The sequence below is a fragment of the Canis lupus genome, chromosome 31, assembly GCF_048164855.1.
Source record: "Canis lupus baileyi chromosome 31, mCanLup2.hap1, whole genome shotgun sequence".
Classification (NCBI taxonomy): domain Eukaryota; kingdom Metazoa; phylum Chordata; class Mammalia; order Carnivora; family Canidae; genus Canis; species Canis lupus.
In genome coordinates, this window is record NC_132868.1 from 19,853,650 (window position 1) to 19,868,269 (window position 14,620).

General features: G+C 39.8%; 1 protein-coding gene across 4 annotated transcripts in view; it reads right to left on the reverse strand.

The window, feature by feature from the left end:
• Positions 1 to 14,620, reverse strand: part of LIPH (lipase H) — a 51,623-nt gene that overhangs the window by 9,887 nt on the left and 27,116 nt on the right. For 2 of the 4 annotated variants that reach the window (XM_072807735.1, XM_072807732.1), the window contains exons 4-8: positions 14,316 to 14,417; positions 12,160 to 12,249; positions 9,034 to 9,201; positions 7,262 to 7,357; positions 5,059 to 5,170 (exon numbers count right to left, since the gene is read on the reverse strand). In XM_072807735.1, the coding sequence (XP_072663836.1) occupies positions 5,059 to 5,170; positions 7,262 to 7,357; positions 9,034 to 9,201; positions 12,160 to 12,249; positions 14,316 to 14,417 (568 nt within the window). Of the gene's footprint in view, positions 1 to 3,993; positions 4,095 to 5,058; positions 5,171 to 7,261; positions 7,358 to 9,033; positions 9,202 to 12,159; positions 12,250 to 14,315; positions 14,418 to 14,620 lie in introns of all 4 variants that reach the window. The other 2 variants (XM_072807734.1, XM_072807733.1) reach the window with 2 other exon arrangements.

Below are 14,620 nucleotides of genomic sequence, written 5' to 3' on the forward strand. Positions count from 1 at the left end.
AATCTCTATCAAAATCCTAGCTGCCTTTCTTTTTCTTCCAGAAACTGACAAGCTAATTTAAAATCCACGTGGAAATTAAAGAGACCCAGAATAGTCAAAAAACTTTGAAAAAGACCAAACTTGGGGTGCCTGGGTGTCTCAGCTACTTAAGCATCCCACTCTTGATTTCAGCTCAAGTCATGATCTCAGGGTCTTGAGATCAAGACCCACATTTGGGTCCACACCTAGAGTGGAGCCTGCTTTGGATTCTCCCTCTCCCTCTGCCCACCCCCTTCACCCAACATGTCTGTGCTGTCTCTAAAAAAAGAAAAGAAAAAGACCAAAGCTAGGGAATTCACACTTCCTGATTGCAAAATTTGTTGGAAAGCTTCAGTAGTGCTACAGTAAGCTACATGACAATGTGGTATTTGTATTAGGATAGATATATACATCAATGGAAGAGAATTGAGAGTCCAGAAATAAAACCTTCCGTTTACTGTCTATTGATTTAGGCAAGGGTGTCAAGACATTCACAGAGAAAGAATAGGTTTTTCAATAAATGGTGCTGTGATAACTGGGTGTCCACAGGCAAAGGAATAAAGTAGGACCTTCTACCTTATTCTATATGCAAAAACGAACTCAAAATGGATCAAAGACCAAATGTGAGACCTAAAATTATAAAGGACTTGTGTCCAGAGTAAATAAAGAACTCTTGCAATTCAACAATAAAAAGGTAATAATCCAATTTTAAAGTAAGAGGCACACAAAAACCGGTACCCAGATGTTTATAGCAGCTTTATTCAAACTTATCAAGATTTGGATGTAGCCAAGATGTCCTTTAGTAGAAGAATGGGTAAATAAACTGTAGTACATCCAGACAATGGAATACTATTCAGTGCCAAAAGGATATGAGCTAGCAAGCTATGAAAAAACATGAAGAAAACTTAAATCCTATTACTAAGTGAAAGAAGCCACTTTGGAAAGGTTACATACTGTAGGATTCAGCTACATGACATTCTGAAAAAGGCAAAACTCTGGAGACAGTAAAAAGACCAATAGTTGCTAATAGTTAGAAGGAAGAGATGGATATGATAGGCAGAGCACAGAGGACTTTTAGGATTATAGGATCTACTCCATGATCCTATAATGGTAGATATATGTTCTAATATGTTTGTCAAAACCTATAGAATGTACACCACCAACAGTGAACCCTAATGTAAACCATGGACTCTGGGTAATAATATATCAGGGTAGATGTTTCTGTTGTTACAGGTGTACCACTCTATTATCAGATTTGATACTTGGGGAGGCTGTGTGTATGTGGCCAAGAGGGTATATGGGAAATCTCTGCACTTCCTGCTCAGTTTTGGGAATCTAAAACTGCTCTAAAAAATTAAGTCTGTTGAAAAGAGAAAAAGTGAGTAAATGTCCTGAATAGACATTTCTCAAAAAAAAAAAAAAAAAAAAAAAAAACCATACAATTGGCCAGTAAGCACATGAGAGACACTCAAAGTTGTTCATCATTAGGGAATTGCAAATCAAAGCCATAATAAGATATAACATAATGCCCACTAGAATGGCTACAATAAAGCAGACATGGGGACGCCTGGGTGGATCAGTGGTTGAGCAACTGCCTTTGGCTCAGGGCGTGATCCTGGGGTCCTGGGATCGAGTCCCACACCGTGCCTGCTTCTCTCTCTGCCTGTGTCTCTGCCTCTTTCTCTCTGTGTGTGTCTCATTAACAAATAAATAAAATCTTTAAAAAAAGACAGACATGTCTGTGGTATATATACAAAATAGGATACATGTACACAAAGGAATATTATTCAGGGTTTACAAGACAAGAGAAATCCTGTCATGTGTTATAACATGAATGAACCTTAATATTATGGTAGGTGAAATAAGCCATCCACAAAAAGATGAATATTGTGTGAGTCCACTTATATGAGGTATCTAAAGTAGTCAAATTCATAGAAATAGTAGAATGATGCTTGCTAGGGACTAGGGGGAGAGGGAGAAGGGAGTTATTATTTAACCAGTATTGAGTTTCAATTTTGCAAGATGAAAAAGTTCTGGAGATGTTTCACAACAATGTGAATATATGTAACACTACTAAACTCAGAAATGATTAAGATGGTAAATTTTATGTTTTGTCTTTTTTAATCACAATTTTAAAATTTTAAGACAGATAATAACAGTGTTGGCAAGGATGTGGAGAAATTAGAATTCTTACACATGGCTGGTGGGGAATGTAAAATGTTGCAGCTGCTTTGGAAAGCAGTTTGGCATTTCCTGAAAATGTGAAATACATAGCTATCATATTACCCAGCAGTTCCACTGCTAGGTATATACCCGAGAGAGATGAAAATATATGTCTACACAGAAACTCATACACCTATGTTCATTATGTGTATGTAGCAGCATTATTCATAATAGCCAAAAAAGTGGAAACAACCCAAATGTCCATCAGCTGACAAAAGGATAAATAAAATGTGGTATGTGTGAACAGAGTGGCACAGTGGAAGCAAGCTGGGCCCATAACCCAGAGGTCAGTGGATCAAAGTAAAATGCAGTACATTCATACCATGGAATATTATTTGGCCACTGATACATGCTATTGTATCTTGAAAATATTATGCTCAGCCAAAAAAGCCAGACACAAAAAGGCCACATATCGTATGATTTCATTTATATGGCATGCCCAGAATGTGTAAATCTATAGGGACAAAAAGTAGACTAGTGGTAGACAGGAGCTGGGGAGGAAGCAGGAATGAGAAAGTACTAATAGGTATGGGGTTTCTTTTTGAGATGATAAAAGTGTTCTGGAATTACATGGTAGTGATGTTTGTACATTTTGTGAATATACTAAAAACCAGTGAAATATAAACTTTAAAAGGGGTAAATGTTATGGTATGTGAATTATATCTTAATTTTTATAAAAGGTTTAAAATTGAAAAAGAAATACATCCAAGACATGAATACACCAGGCATATCCTAGATGTGACTCCATTCGCACCATAGCCTGGTAAGACTGAATAAACTCAGGGCACATTCTCTGATACTATTTTCCTTTCCTTGAATTGTAAAACTACTAAATACTAAAATACTAAAAGCTAAAAGTTTACCTTGCAGAAGAGAAAAGTAGACATAATCTCCCCACGTAATAGAAGGACCATTTCCTTTTTTCCTATATCCTCTCTGATTGGTGATGATGTTTTCACAATCATTACTCAACTAAGAATGACTAAACATGAATAAAATAGAAATGTTAAGGTCTCTATCTTAATCAAGAAAAAACTCCTTCACAGGGATGCCTGGGTGGCTCATCGGTTGGGCACCTGCCTTCGGCTCAGGAGGTGATCCCAGGATCTGGGATTGAGCCCCACATTGGGCTCCCTGCAAAATGTCTGCTTCTCCCTCTGCTTCTGTCTCTGCCTCTCTCTCTGTCTGTGTCTCTCATGAATAAATAAATAAATCTTAAAAAAAAAAAAAGCCCTTCACAGAAAGTCCTAGTTGGGAGAAATTCACTACATAAAATTAAATTTCTAAGACATGTAAAGCCAACATGTAAGCAGTTATTGGCATAAAAAAAAACAAATTTTGTAGGTGAGCACTTTTTTGTTACAGACCTGCACGATTTCCCCTGCTATTTCTTGGAATGTCCAGGTGAGGTCCCTGCCCAGCTTCCTTACTGAAGATGACACCCTAGAATCTGCCTGACGCCGGTTGGTCAATATGCGCCCCCTAGCGGTGTCCTCCCTGAAACTGCAGCCGCACTGGGTTTGGGGACATTGGCATTGAAGGGAGTGTGGTATTGGCCAATCACTTGGCCTCTCTGAGCTTCCGTTTCCTTATATATAAAATACAGATGATAATACCACCTCACAAGGTTTTAGTGTAAACTGCATGAACCTGCGTGTGTGATGTGCCTAGTTCAATAAAAAAAAGGCTGTTATTATTATGATCCGGGGATGCATTAAAGAAAAAAATCACCTCCAGACCACCAATACACACCTTCTCTATTCATCTCTATGGTGAACCCATAAGCGACTGCCAGTTTCAGATCACATTCCAGTTGGTCCTCTATGAGTGAAGCCAACAGACAACCCAAGTGCCTAGTAGATAAGAGGGCCCCCCAAAATGTTTATGAGTAAATGAGCAAGATGAACTTCAAATTTCTTTGCTTAAAGTGTTATTTTCCTCCTTTTTCCTGGTTATAAAATTAATGGATGAAACCAATTAACTATATATATTTATTTATTTATAACATATATATATGTTATAAATAAATAAATAAACGCACACACACAATATCATATAAAAGTAAAAGAGAAAGTAAAGAGAGGCTGGAAAAAGCACTCCTATTCCTACCATCCAAGGGACAATCTAACATATTAGGCATATTGCTTTTTCATTTTTTTGGCATTGTTGATCTAATTTTATACTTTTCATCATTTGATAAATCCTGCATTTTTCACTTTGCACATTATAATTTAATAGGTTTCATAAGTTAATGTATAAGTACATTTTATAATATGAGAATATTTAATTCACCATTTCCCCTTCATTGGATTTTCAGGGTGTTTCCAATTTTCTATTGCAAATCACATTTTCTGAGTTGCAGAAACATACATATATATATGTGTGTGTGTATATATTAAGAGCTCACAAAAAATTGAAACGTGTGGGTGTGGATGCCTTTAGGTGTGGGATTGTTGGGATGGGGCAAGTATTTGCACTTTTATGTTACATATTTTATGTTATATATTTCTTTACTGTTTAAATCCTTTATAGCAAGAAAGGATGACTTTTGTAATTAAGTATTTAAACAAAGGAAGGAAGCAGGAGAGGGAGAGGGGAGGGAGGGAGGAAAGAAGAAAAGGAAGTAGATCCCTGTACCAATATTTTTTATAAAGAGCCAGGAAGATCAAGAACCACGAGAAGTGACCACTCCCATATATCTTTTGTAGAACAAAAACAAGTACAAATCTATAAATAAGAAAGTAGGTATATTTGGGATTTAATTTCTCTGAGCAAAAAGGGAAATAGCAAACTGCAAAGTAACCCAGCCCAACTTACTGATTGATTTTGGATTCTGTGATATTCCCAGCTTTATCTTTCAATTTGATTGTAATGGAGCCTCTTCTTATGTTCTTATTCCAAGTTATAATGTCCACAAAGTAATGATATACTGCAAAACAAGGAGAGAGCACAACGAGAGAAGGATACTCTCAATGGCTCCACTGAAAGGTCAGTTCCTAAAAACCCAACCTGCCTCATAACTTGAGTCTCTTGTTCTCTTCCTCTCTAGTTTCTCTGCAAAGATCCAGGGCAGAATTTTCTAATATTCCTTTCCATTCTTTTTGGTAGATATGGCCTGGGTGATGGAGAATTCAGTGGTCTCCAGTTGTCATGTTCAAGCACCACAGTTGGATTGGTGTTCCCACCTTATTGACTGAGGTATCATGGCCTACTGCTGAGTATGACTGGCTCATTGCAATCTCTGCCCTTGTACGATAAACCAGCAAGGCGTCCACGAAGAGACTCTCTAGAGCTGACAAGGTCTTCCACAATCTGGGCCGTGTCCACCAGCCTCCCTCATGTCTTCCCCAGTCCTGCCGTATCACCTGCACTGCCAAACTGTCCCTTGCTCCTGAGCCTTCTTCCCACTTGGACACTCTTACTTTGCCCCTTTGACAACTCATCCTTCAGGTTTTGGCTTAATGTCCCTTCCTCCACGAGACCTTCACTGACCCTCAGACTAAGTCAGATTTCCCTCTTAGAATTTTTATTATGCTCTAGTATTCTCCTGTCATTATAGTCAACACATTTACCTATATTTACAAAGTGCAAGAAAAAAAGTGATAATCAAAAAAGTGGTGTGTGTATATATATATATATATATATATATAGGCATATCTATACAAATATTGCCTGAGTAATGTCTTATGCAGTTAAAAAAATAAAGTTAAAATATACTACAGCAATAACTGTGAAGGGATTCCTCTTTATAATCCTGGAAGTAGTACCTTATATGCATTCAGAATATTTCTACTGAATAAATGAGAATGCATGATGTGTTCAGAAAATTATTCTTCCCCCCTACTCTTTGCTTCCCAAGGTCAATGATGCTTTGGGAAGATGGGTTCTCACAGTGGTAGCCTGATTTGCTATCCTTTGATCAGACTTGCAGAGAAGGGAGTGGAATCTCAGGGAGATGTTGGTTCCAGAAATAAGGTCAGCCCTGGAGTATCCATTTCATGGCCCATTATTACTTGGGCACTTGCCTCCCTTGAACCGGGTAGACAGCAAACCCTGGGCTGTCACACATGGCTCCAAAGGGGGAGGGAAACCACTGATCTGCAGCCTCTTTTATTAGGGTTGCTTCTAAGAAGAGTGAAAAGGGGAACAAGATTACAAGACATGCCCAGGAAAATTTCTACTTGATTTCCAAGACATCTAGTCATCTGTTGCTACACTTAGCCCCTATGTGGAATATCCAAGCTCTCAGTGTCTTTAGAAGATCATCATGGTTGCTTTGGAGCTGGAACTGACCCATAGATGTGGCTGATACCTGATTTCACTGAGCCACAACCTCGGGTCTTTGGAGGAGTCAAGCACATTTTCTGGAAGATCTTAGTGATTAGAATGGCTATCCAGGGGGTTCCATGGATAGCTCAGTCAGTAGAGCATGCAACTCTTGACCTCAGGGTCTTGAGTTCAAGCCCCATGTGTGGTGTAGTTTGCTTAAAATCTTTTTGTAATAATAATAATAATAAAAAAGAACCGGGATGCCTGGGTGGCTCAGCGGTTAGGTGTCTGCCTTTTGCTCAGGGCATGATCCTGGAGTCCCAGGATTGAGTCCCACATCGGGCTCCCTGCATGGGGCCTGCTTCTCCCTCTGCCTATGTCTCTGCCTCTCTCTCTGTGTCTGTCATGAATAAATAAATAAAAAATAAAATCTTAAAAAAAAAAAAGAAAGAGCCATCCAGCAAAGCTAGCAATTTTGATTTGTTGAGATTGAATCCTTATAACCCAGAAGATAGGCATTATTATCCCTATTTTACCTAGCAGGACACTGAGATTCAGAAAGGTTAAATGTCTTGACCAAGGTCACATAGCTACTGTGTGGTAGAGTCGGGATTCAACCAACGTCTTCCAGCTCCAAAGTCCACACTTCATCGTGGCCTTCGTTTACCAAGAGGTAGCCAGGAAGCTGAGACTCAGCCATTTTTTAAAAGGGAGGGGGTTTGAAAGGCAAACAACCACATCCACTACTCACTGCAGTATGGTTTCTCCTCAGCTGTGTCGAAGAACGCTTTAGTCATAGGAGGGTTTCTCTGCTTTAAATACTCTTTCCAATTATCAGCATAATAGCCTATAAAGCAAGTTGGAAAAAGGTAACTAACATGTATTACATAAATGTAAAAGCAGCTGGGGAGGCAGTGAGAACAGTGAGTTTGACCACCCACACCACCAAGACAGTCTCCCTCTTACACCCCTGCTATGGGGAGGACCTACAGGGCCACCAGGCCATACTTCCCCTGCATCTCCCATACCTTGCTTGCTACCCCATCTCTCAGAGCTGGGACTTGCAAAATGACTCCACTGTAGCTCTCCCCCCTTTTTACTGACGTATCACCCTGGTTCTCAGTGGCACACTAGTTCTCTCACACCCTGGTTAGGCTAAGAATAGCACTGACATTTTTCAGTAATACATTCATTTTATAGATTAAAACAGATTCAGGTTTACACCTAAAATGCCAGCATTCTTGCAAAGCATTGTGCTTTCTTGAAGAACTAGAATTATGCCCCTAAATTGCACAGAACCTGAGCTTCCTATGAAAACGTGGGCTTGCCCTTTGAACAATGAGAAAATTCCCATGATCATCCAGTTTCAAAGTCCTCACCATCTGGAATACTTCTACCAACCCTTAGCAAATATCCAAGCAGCCTTCACAGTATCTGCTACCCCCACCCCATCCCGTATGTGCACATAAGGACCAGGGCTCAGAGCTCCTGGGTGGCTCGGGTTGAGCATACGTATGCCTTTGGCTCAGGTTATGATTTTGGGGTCCTGGAGTCAAGTCTTGCAGTGGGCTCCCCCCAGGGAGCCTGCTTCTCCCTCTGCCTGTGTCTCTGCCTCTCTCTGTGTGTCTCTCACAAATAAATAAATAAATAAAATATTTTTTAAAAAGGGGGGAAAAAAAAGAACCAAGATTCAGGGGCACCTGGATGACTCCGTTGGTTAAGGTTCCAACTCTTGATTTCAGTTCAGGTCGTGATCTCAGGGTCATAAAGTCAAGCCCCATGACCAGCTCTGTGCTCAGTGGATTCTCTCCCTCTCCCCTCTGTGCCTCTCCCTGCTCACGTTCTCTCTAAATTAAAAAAAAAAAAAATCAGGATTCAGTGTGAGGGCATTTACCAGACACAGTTCGTTGGAAGGGGTCATTCTGCGGGGCCATTTGACAGGAGAGCCTGGGCCCACTGTGACCCTCCCCCATCAGAGGTTATGTGCATCAAGAGGATGTTTCTGTCCCCACGAGAGCAGGCTATGTAAAGTGACTATGCCCTTGGTGGACTTGGAAACTTTTTTTGGGACCTTCTTTTTTGTGCTAGAGGGTCCAGGAAGGTTGCACTGCCGTCTGGATGAAATTGTATGCAAATGGCTTTCCTAACACTGTTTATGAGTAGGAAGGCCAAGAGTGCTTCACAGAACAAATTGGCTAGAAAAGGCTAAGTAAATATTTTTTTAACGATGCAATTTTCAGGCGCATTTTTATTTGCTTGTTTATTTATTTATTTTTAAGATTTTATTTATTTATTCATGAGAGGCACAGAGAGAGGCAGAGGGAGAAGCAGACTCCCTGCACGAGCCCAATGCTGGATTCGATCCCAGGACCCTGGGATCAACCCTGAACCGAAGGCAGATGCTCAACCACTAAGCCACCCAGGTGTCCCTCAGGCCCATTTTTAGATAGTAAAATGGTGCTGGGATTCTACCAAAAATAAACTGTTTGTTCATCAGAGGGGGAAACTGCTTGTTGGACTTACCCAGAAGGGGACAGGACTCCTTTTGTGGTATGCCACAGTTGACACACTTGCCGTTCCTATAATCCCGGTAGGAGTCACAGGGATATGCGGTAATGGAACAGTTCTCTCTCAGAGAAGAAAGGTACAGGTACACAGACCTCTGGTGGTCACACTTAAAATACTTCAATCCTTAATTGTAAAAGGAATGATGAAAGAGTAGAGCAGTTGTAGCCTTTAACAATAGCACATCACATTCCATACACCCACAATTCATCATCTGTCCTATATGCCAGGTACTGTGCTAACAGCTTCAATGTATTTTATTCCATTTAATCCTTATAAAAACCCATAGAACAGGATTCATGCCGGCATGTGGTAGGATAAAAGAAGATAGGCATGATTACCCCCATCTTACCCAGCAGGACACTGGGATTCAGAGAGCCTAAATGACTTGACCAAGGTTACACAGCTATTATGTGGTAGAAACAGGACTCAACCTATGTCCTTTGTCAGTGAAAAGGAAGAGAAAAATCAATGGTAGATTTTCCCCAGAGATTCTCAGCAGAAAGCAAGCACGTTTAAACTAGTAAAGACATCAGAGAAAGAAGGCATTGAGGAGTAATTGATAGAGGAAGATCCCCAAGGAGGACAAGCAGAGGTGACAGCTTTGAAAAAGAAGGGGAGATGCTTCCACCCTGGGGGCAGAAGGGAACATGAATGTGAAGACTGATCTTGTAAACTAAGATGAGGATAGATAGAATGGCTCCCTCAGTAAGATCTTAATCTAGGTGAAAAAGGCAAATCTAGACCAATTTTAAGAAGTGAGGGTTTATAGGTAGTGAGATTTTTGGAATAGAAGCATCAGGAGTGATCACAGGGAGTCAGAAGAGATAAACATAAGGATTCTCTGGTATCACTGAGAGCCATGGAAAGGTTAGCAAGTTTGCCTGGATCTAGTACTCAATTAACAATGCTCCATGGCAGCTCCAGAATGTTCTCAAGCTAAAGTGGGTGACTTGGCAGAGAACTCCAGGGGTTCTGTACTGGGAGTACACAGGGCATTTATGAGAAGCCCCATGGTAGGGGTTCCATTTCTGCTACAGGGTGAAGGGTGACATAAGAGGAATTGAACAATGCGTGGTGGCAAATGGTCAAGAAGAGGTGACAAGCAAGCCTCCAGTTAATTCCTAGTGGGTGGGAGGTGGTGCCATGGTGAGAGAGGAAGGCATCGAGGTGCAGAGATGGCATCGGGAAGGTTAGACATGATGAAGCACCGCAGCACACAACACTGTTGGAAGGTGGATGGGTCCAATGATGAAGTCATTCATTCAGAAAAGGGAGTTGGGTCCCAAAGATGGGTAAACAAAGGAGGTGAATATCTGAGTAGGAAACAGTGATTATGAGCCTGTGGTTTGGATAGGCACTGAGTGCTGGAGTCAGATCCATGTTTCCTTTTCCCCCAGCGTCCACTTATGTCCATAGAGGAGATCAGTGAAGGACAGAAATAAACTGGGGCCGAGAGAAGAGAAGGGTTGGCATGGGGCCAAGCTGGACTGGACTTAATCTGACAGGTCAATATTGACTTATTGCTCCTGGAATTTCCATTTGCAGAAACAATGACATTGATAACAATACAGAGAATGTCCTTTATAAGCAAAGCACATTATCAGGACAGGATTTGAACACACACAATTTATGGTACAATTTGGTTGACCCTACTAATGCCATTTCATCTGGATCATTTTCAAACACCACATAATTCCCGTGGGGCCACATACAGCTACCATTTTGTAACAAGATCATCTTTTTCTAGAATCATATCCATGATTATTTAACTTTCTCTAGCAATTGTGAAATACAGATTCAGAGCACTTAAGGATGGATTATTTTGTTCTGTCCCCGCCCACCCACACATTACTTTTATGTTGCCCTCTGTTTTTTGTTTTATGAGGTTTTTTTCATTATAAAATAATAAAATAATACATGCTCATTTAGAAAATATAAAACAATAGGAAATGATGCAAAAACCAGCTAGAAGTCCAACATTCAGACTTCACCACTAATGATTATTTGCAGCATTTATGTTTAGTCTTTTTTTCTATACTTACTTACATATGTACGAATATACATTTAAAAAACAAATTGGGATCATACTGTATAGTTTTGTGTCTTTTGCACTTAATATCCCATTGTAAGCATTTTCATTAATCTGAAAATATGACTTTTTAACAATTATATTTCTTTGTGTGAGTGTACAATAGTTACTTAACAATTTTCCATGTTGGATATTTAGACTATTTCTAAAAATTTAGTTATCATAAACAATACTGTGTCAGATATCTTTGCACTTCGATTTTTGTCTACCTTTTCCATTATTTCTCTGGAAGAAATCTCCAGATATGGAATTTCTAGAGCAAAGACACACCTTTGTAAGAAAGCAAGAAAGAGAAATAATTCATAATATCTTTTAATTATATGGTTATGGTTATTTGTTTTTTTATTTATTCTTTAAGTTAAGTATAATTAGCATACAGTGTTATATTGGTTTCAGATGTACAATATAATGATTCATCAGTTCTACACTTACTCAGTGCTCATCATGATAAATGTATTCTTAATCTCCTTCACCTATGCCCCCACAACCACCCCTCTGGTAACCAACCCTCTGTTTCTTCTCTATAGTTAAGAGTCTGGTTCTTTTCTGTTTGTCTCTTTTGTACTTTGTTCATTTGTTTTGTTTCTTAAAATCCACATATGAGTGAAATCATATGGTTTTTTTTCTTTCTCTAATTTCACTTCACATAATACCCTCTAGATCCATCCATGTTGTGGCAAATGATTTGATTCATTCCTTTTTATGGCTGAGCAATATTCCATTGTATAAATATACCACATCTTCTTTATCCATTCATCTATGGATGGATACTTAGGTTGTTTCCATTTCTCAGCTATTGTAAATAATGCTGCAGTGTTTTTTTTTTTAAGTAGTATATTTGAGTAATAATTTTTAATTTGTAACTTATGTTTATACTGTATCTTCTCAGGTGATTTTTCTATTAAAAACTGTTACACATAGAATAATATCATATTTTTTAAATATGCCTTTTAAAATCACTACTATACAATATATAAAGTTTCTGCACTTACCTCCCAATATTGTCTTGGGGCAACCAGGTTGATCCAGTCCTCCATTTGGGTAGAAGTCTATGTTTCCTAAAGGCTCCCTGTAGCCCAGTGCTAAAGGAAAATAGACTATGCTTTTATTTTTGAATTTTCTCATTGCATAGCTCATTTGCCCAGAGGATATAGGCAGGGGTTTTGTTCTTCATATTGCTATATCTATTTAAATATTTTGCCCAAAGTTACCCAGCTAGTTAACTAGAATGCAGCATTTCCAACTAGGAGTCTATGAAGATGGTAATGGAATTTATTTCCAATATTTCTCAAGATATAAGGGTTTCGGTCACTCATTCACAGCAAGTCTGATAAAATGATGTTTCTTCTTTATATTTGGCTAGAAGCCTCTAAGTACCAATGATTCCTGGGCCTGTAATTGAATTCATTTCAGTCTTTCATGAATAAGAAAAAAATAAACTTTTACTTTATAAGAGACAAAATTTTTTAAATTGGAAACTCTTCTAGAAAATGGGAACCAAAAAAAATTGTAGGTTGATTTACTAATTGCTTATTTTCTTTAACCTTGTAACCACAAAATAATCAGTTAAATCCTTGACTTAAATGATTATTTGTACACATACACTTATACAGTACATATATATTGCAATAATAGTGGCTATTATGTATGGAGAACCTGCATGTGAGCATGGTACTAGGTGTTTTATATACCTCTCTTCTAGTTTTTACAATGTCCACAAAGTGGCCGTTGGTAAATTCAGATGAAGTAAGTTAGAGATGAAGACACTCAGAGGACTTACAGAATGAAATGACACTACGAGAAAGGACAAAACCTGGGATCTGAGTCCCCTCTGCCTGACTGCAAAGCTTATTGTCTGTCCTCAAAATTCACTCTCTCTCCAAGAATGAAAAATAAATTACTCTATTCCATCAAGCATGAAAATGGCATTGAGGTAATGCCCTTCAGGAAGGTAATACTTTGCAAACTACCTTGTAAGAATGCAGCTATTTTACAGAGACATTTCCTCTAAGGCTGACAATTGCTGAATACCACACCAGAGAACCTGTAATAGGTGAACATGGGTTTTTCTTTTTCTTTTTTCTCCCCCACCCCCCGCCAAAGATGGCAATTTCTTCTAAAAAAAAAAAAAAGATTTTATTTATTTCTTTAGAGACAGGGCATGAGCAGGGGGAGGAGCAGAGGGAGAAGGACAAGCAGACTCTGTGCTGAGCATGGAGCCAGACACAGGGCTCTGTCCCTTGACCCTGAGATCATGACCTGACCTTAAATCAAGAGTCAGACGCGTAACAGACTGAGCCACTCAGGTGCCCCTGATCAAGGGTTTTTCAGGTGGTTGTATCACAAAGAAGGTATGTTACTAAAGACTGCTCTGTCCCCTCAGCCCTCCCCAGGCTCTAATCCCAGACATCGGGTTATAAAGATCCATCTTTAACATCACCCCAACCCCCATGTCATGTACCCATCCCAGATATGAAATCAGCACTATAAAAGAGAGAAATGGCCAGGAAGATCTACAGAGAGCTGCAGAGCTATAGATAGCTCAGAATTGCTCTATACATAGACACACAACACTTGCGCATGTCTTTTAGCTTAAGAAAATAATGGGAAAGATGGGGTACCTGGGTGGCTCAGTGGTTGACCATCTGACTTTGGCTCAGATCATGATCCCAGCTTCCTGGGATCGAGTCCCACATCAGGCTCCCCACAGGGAGCCTGCTTCTCCCTCTGCCTGTGTCTCTGACTCTCTCTGTGTCTCTCATGAATTAATAAATAAAATCTTAAAAAAAAAAAAAAAGAATGAGAAAGAACCAACAAAAATAGAAATCATACAACCAAACCCTGCTGCATATATGGAAACATTTGTTCACATGCTGTGTAAATCAGTCTGCCCTTGACTGGTCAAGATGATCACCTTAAAACTAAGAAACGTTGATGGGAAAAGTACCTCCACTCTAGCAAGACATCTTGGATGCCTACATTAAACCAGTGTCCCTTTAGTATCTCTGTGGATTTGGAACCCTGCCCCACAGGAAAAGAGAGAATCTGGAGGAACCTGATCCACCCCTGCATGATGATCCCCTCAGGGGGAGACTCTTTAGGAGTGTGGGAGGGGGTGCTCACTGATCCACAAGGACAGGAATGTTACCGTCAATGTCAGAATGGATGACGTCAACGAACTGTGCATCACCAGGATCTAATCTGTCCTCAGGAGGTCTCCCATTGAATAAAGGGCCCGCAGGGTCAAGACCTGGAAAGAAAACCGAGTTGGCTGGGCAGCCCCACGCCATGAGTCACTTGCAGCTGGGCTTTTGATCCTTCCCCACAAGGATGGCACACAGGCTGCAGGGCACTCTCAGGTGGGCAAGCACTTGCATTCCCATCCTGCTTTGTCAGGTTCCTTTCCACAGCCCTATAGCCTTTTCCCACAGATGAGATGGTCACCCTGGCAGT